This window comes from Ranitomeya imitator, chromosome 1 (assembly GCF_032444005.1).
Source record: "Ranitomeya imitator isolate aRanImi1 chromosome 1, aRanImi1.pri, whole genome shotgun sequence".
Taxonomy (NCBI): Eukaryota; Metazoa; Chordata; class Amphibia; order Anura; family Dendrobatidae; genus Ranitomeya; species Ranitomeya imitator.
Window position 1 is genome coordinate 642818681 of NC_091282.1, and position 5568 is coordinate 642824248.

Consider the following 5568-nt stretch of genomic DNA (forward strand, 5'->3'; position numbering starts at 1 on the left):
GTTTCAAACGATCTGCTATGACGTACGATTCTCAGCGGGGTCCCTGATCGCAGGAGCGTGTCAGACACAGCGAGATCGCTGGAACGTCACGGATATATCGCTGGAACGTCACGGATCGTGCCGTCGTAGCGATCAAAATGCCACTGTGTGACGGTACCCTTAGTTCTACTTATAACAACCTAGCTTGCATTTTCTTTTTTTTTTAAGAGAAAATAAATACGGTGTACATTAATTTAATATTTTTGGGTCTAGATTGAGTTCCAGATAAAATGCTTGTGATTATGACGTTAAAAGTGGGTCCTGCCATAATCTGCCGAAAGCTAACACTCAGGTTCCATATTATACTCCCAGTGGCGTAGGAAGGGAGGTGCAGGGGGGGCGGGCCGCCCCGGGCGGCACAATGCGGGGGGTGGGTCACCGGGCCGCAGCCGGCGCTGGCTGAAGAAAACGAGCGCGATCTGCGCTATACCACGGATTATCGCTGGCGGCGGCCATCTTCCGGAGGCCGCGCATGCACAGATGGTAGTGCTCGGCTTCCCGGGGCTTCAGGAAAATGGCCGCGGGATGCCGCGTGTGTGCAGATGGAGATCGCGGTGGCCATTTTCCTGAAGCCGAGTTCGCATCTTTTATTATATTACCCGTAACTTTCACTTTCGATCTCCTGTCAGTGTCACTGCAGCGATTCCAGGAAGCACCGGGGATTTCTGAGCGTCCGCACAGCAGCAGATCACATCAGATCAGAGGCAGAGAGGATCGCACCAGGCTGAGGTGAGCAACCGCCGGACAGCAGCCGCCCGGTGTGGTGATAAGGGGGAGGCCGCATTTATGCACTTTATTTATGCATTTGCAGTTTCTCTTTACACACCACTTTTAGGGTCCTTCAGACTTTCTTATCTATTTATACTTTTTTTTGAGGGGGGGGGGAACGAGGTGTTCCCCATTATACTTTATACTTTAGGCACGCAGGGCCTGTGATGACGTCGCGGTCACATGACCGTGACGTCACGGCAGGTCCTTCTGCCAGACGATCTATGCCAACGGAACGTGGCGGTTGTCTCGCGAGGAGCGGTAAAAGCGGCGTATGTGAGTATATAATGGTTTTTTTTTTTTATTATTATTTTTGACATTAGATGTTTTAACTATTGTTGTAAATTGTAAAAAACTTGGTCACACAGGGTTAATAGCAGCGGTAACAGAGTGCGTTACCCGCGGCATAACGCGGTCCGTTACCGCCGGCATTAACCCTGTGTGAGCAAAAAAAAAAAAAGAGTTGAGCAAAAAAAGCTTTGTAGGTCTCAGCAGTCACGTTGGTGGTCCCAGAGGTCTTGGTGGTTCCAGCAATCGCGTTGTGGTCCCAGCGGTCACATTGGTGGTAAGCAGACCTTTTTTTTTTTTTTGCAGCAGTCCCGATCATGTGATGGTAACATTCACCGGCGATTCGGCGAAAGAATTTAACTTGTCCATGATCTGAGGTCTTATTTCTGCTGCATTTTTTTTATTCTAAAAAATGCATCATAGAAAATTCAAATTCAGCGTACAGGCTTTACCAACTTACTCCGCTGCCGGGCCGATTGGTCATTTGATGGGAGGGCGGGACTGTGTGTAGCAGCACCCAGACGTAGGCAGAAAGTCATTCTGGGAATGCTGGAGTGTCTGCAACCAGTCCCGCTCTTATGCCGGCTACAGGAGTGCCATCCTGGTGGCCCGGGCCCTTGTCTGACCTAACTTTATTTTTTTGTTATTTTGTTAGGCTTAGATAAAATGAAGCGAAGAAAAGAAAGTGGTGCAATGTTTAGAAAAAAGAAAAAGGCTAAGGAGGAAGAATTGAAAAAAAATGAAGGTGCACTACTAAAATATCTCAGCCACGATACTACTACTCCTGTTGCTGAGGAGATTCCTAAATTCACAGCATCAGACACAAGTGCTCCTTCAACTTCAGGAACCAATGAGCAGTGTGATGACCAAGACATTGACCCAAGTGCTCCTTCAACTTCAGGAACCAATGAGCAGTGTGATGACCAAGACATTGACCCAAGTGCTCCTTCAACTTCAGGAACCAATGAGCAGTGTGATGACCAAGACATTGACCCAAGTGCTCCTTCAACTTCAGGAACCAATGAGCAGTGTGATGACCAAGACATTGACCCAAGTGCTCCTTCAACTTCAAGAAGCAATGAGGAGTGTGATGATCAAAATATTCCTGCTATTGATTTAAAGGATGTTGGTCTTTGGCCAAGTAAAATTAATGATGATACAAGGATCTTACTGGTACGTCAAGGTGCATCAGTGGTTCAGCATCTAGACTCAGACTTTGCTGAAGTGGTTCGTGAGGGAGCATCAATCAAGGGACAAAACAGAAAACTTACACGCAACTGGTTTTTTAAAACTCTGCCAAATAATGAAAAAATGTTGAGGTCATGGTTGCTGTACTCTCCTTCCAAAAAAGCCCTTTACTGCTTTTGTTGCAGACTATTTGCAGATGCAGAAACAAGTCAGTCTAATTTTGATTCAGTGAATGGATTCAACACATGGTGGAAACTTAATCCTAAAGTATACAACCATGAATCTAGTGTGGCCCATGTAGAATGTTTCACAAAATGGAAGGAGTTAGAAATTGGACTCCAACGTGGCGTAACAATTGATAAAAAAGTACAGGAAGAAGTAGAAAATAATGTGAAGAAGTGGAGGGAGATACTTGCAAGATTGTTGGATATCATTAGATTCCTTGCTAAACAAAATTTGGCTTTACGGGGTCACAGAGAAGTAATCCATCATGAGACTGATTACGAACCTGAATCAACTGGAAAAAAGGGAAATTTTTTAGAATTAGTTCATTTGTTGGCGAAATATGATCCAGTGCTACGTGAACATATTCTAAGAATCAAGTTTGGAAAAAAGTTTGCTACATCATATTTCTCTCCTACAATTCAGAATGAGTTTATAGAAATTTTGGGAGGGAAAGTAAGAAGCAAAGTTGTGGAGCAAGTAAAAATAGCAAAGTATTTTTCTATGATATTTGACAGCACCCCTGATATTTCTCATAAGGATCAAATGTGCCAAGTTTTACGCTACGTTATGATCAATGGGAAAGAAGTTAAGGTTGTGGAATCATTTGTTGATTTTATTGAAATAAAAGGTAAAACTTCAGAGAGTATTTCAACTGTGATTTTGCAACAATTAGAAAAATACGGAATTGACATCCAAAATTGTAGAGGACAAGCATATGATAATGCTGCTGTAATGGCTGGTCAACATACTGGCGTTCAGAGACGCATTAAGGAAATAAACAAAAAAGCTGAATTTGTTGCATGTACAAATCACTCACTGAATTTGGCAGGTGTACATGCAGCTTCTGTTGCACTGAGTTCGGTTACATTTTTTGGAACTGTGGAGCGTTTGTTCACATTTTTTTCTTCTTCTACCCATCGCTGGGATGTTCTGATTTCAGTCACTGGTCAAAGTGTCAAGCGTGTATTAGAAACTCGGTGGAGTGCACGGGGAGATGCTGTGAGTGCAGTGAAAAAAAATTACTCCAAAATTTTACAGGCTGTAGAACAGTTAACTGGTGAAGAAGAAAATAGAGTTACCAGGTCAGATGCTGGTGTGTTACTTGTTGCATTACAATCTTTTTCCTTCCTGTGCTTTCTTGGCCTGTGGGAATCTGTGCTTAAAGAAATTAATGACACACAGGTCTACCTACAGACCAAAGGATTAAATATCCAACAATGTGACACAAAACTTGGAGCATTAAAAGCATTTTTAACAGAAAACAGAGAGGAATTAGTTAAGCATTCAGTAGCTTATGCAAAAGAAATTTGTGAAGATTTGGGAATAGATATGGATCGCCGCTCTAGAAAGAAGAAAAAGATGGCAGGTGAACAATCGCAAGACGCTGCATTGCCATATGAAACGGAGTTGATGAGAGAAATGTACCTTTCGTTGGACAGAGTGATCCAAGAAATCACAACAAGATTTCAACAGCTTCATGCTCTTGCTGAAAAATATGCCTTCCTTACTCCATCACACCTTTTGGACGATAAGTATGAGTGTCAGCTAAATCAAGATCACGATGATATTAATAAGGAAGAGTTCCTCATTGAGAGAAAAAGGCTTAAAAGTTTTCTTTATGTTGCTGTTACACAAGACAAAAAAGAGACATGGAAGGAGGACAGTCCGCTTGAACTGTTGCAGTTTATTGTAAAATATAGTCTAGAGAACTCAGTTCCAAATATTGTCATACTCCTTCGCATTTTTCTTACTATTGCTGTAAGTGTTGCTACTTGTGAGAGGAGTTTTTCCAAGTTAAAGCTGATTAAAAATTACCTAAGATCCACAATGAGCGCCATGCGTTTAGGAAATATGGCCATTCTGTCTATTGAACATCAGCTGAGTGAAGAAATAGACTTTGATGATGTTATCAACGATTTTGCAAACAGAAAGGCAAGAAAAGTAAAATTCTAAAATATTTGAAATCAACTTTACTCCCAAAGTGACAATTTAAAGTTTCAGTTAAACAATAAAGAGTTTTTTTTCTGTGCGTGTTGTCCTGACTATTTTTGGTAACCTTTGTATTGAGTCGGGGGGGGGGGGGGGGGGGCGCCAAACTCGGGACCGGCCCCGGGCGGCAAAAGCTCTAGCTACGCCACTGCCCTAGCCCCCCACACGCTGATCTATATTGCACATGCATATTTATTTTTTTCTCTATTTTTAGATTACACATATCTCTATATATGGATATATTTTAATAAAAATGTTATTGATTGTGCTATGTCTTTGTAATAATAAAATTTATTGAATTTCTAAAAAATTGTCTTGGTATTTGTTATTAGTAAATATTTTCTTTTGGGTATTTGCTTATTGTGGAATATTTACTTTTTTGGATATATTTTTCAATATTATTTGGCATTTCTTTTCTATATAGGATTTCTTCACCGATGTCGGATGAGTCCAATCATAAATGGCCTGGACCTTAACAGGGTCCATCTCAATAGTAGAAGGGGAAAAAATGAAACCCAAAAACGAAACCTTCTGAACTCCAAAGAGACACTTAGACCCCTTCACAAACAAGGAATTCGCACGAAGGACCTGGAACACCATTCTGACCTGCTTCACATGAGACTCCCAATCATCCGAAAAGACCAAAATGTCATCCAAATATACAATCATGAATCTATCCAGGTACTCTCGGAAGACGTCATGCATAAAGGAGTGAAACACAGATGGAGCATTAGAAAGCCCGAATGGCATAACCAGGTACTCAAAATGGCCCTCGGGCGTATTAAATGCTGTTTTCCATTCATCGCCCTGTTTAATTCGCACAAGATTATACGCCCCTCGAAGATCTATCTTGGTGAACGAACTAGCCCCCTTAATCCGAGCAAACAGATCAGACATCAGCGGCAAAGGATACTGAAATTTGACTGTGATCTTATTAAGAAGGCGGTAATCAATACAAGGTCTTAAAGAGCCATCCTTCTTGGCCACAAAAAAGAACCCTGCTCCCAATGGTGACGACGACGGGCGAATATGACCCTTCTCCAAGGATTCCTTTATATAGCTCCGCATAGC

The 5568-nt window shown here is 42.0% G+C and overlaps 1 protein-coding gene across 1 annotated transcript; it reads left to right on the forward strand.

The window, feature by feature from the left end:
* Window positions 1-2406: 2406 nt before the first annotated feature.
* Window positions 2407-4461, forward strand: LOC138639207 (zinc finger MYM-type protein 1-like). Its single transcript, XM_069728744.1, has one exon. It carries the CDS (start codon window positions 2407-2409, stop codon window positions 4459-4461), a length of 2055 nt encoding a protein of 684 aa, XP_069584845.1.
* The last annotated feature ends 1107 nt before the right edge of the window (window positions 4462-5568 follow it).

Bases quoted from the DNA above. Each gene is read 5' to 3' on its own strand.
- LOC138639207 (XM_069728744.1), top strand. From the start codon at position 2,407: ATGTTGAGGTCATGGTTGCTGTACTCTCCTTCCAAAAAAGCCCTTTAC.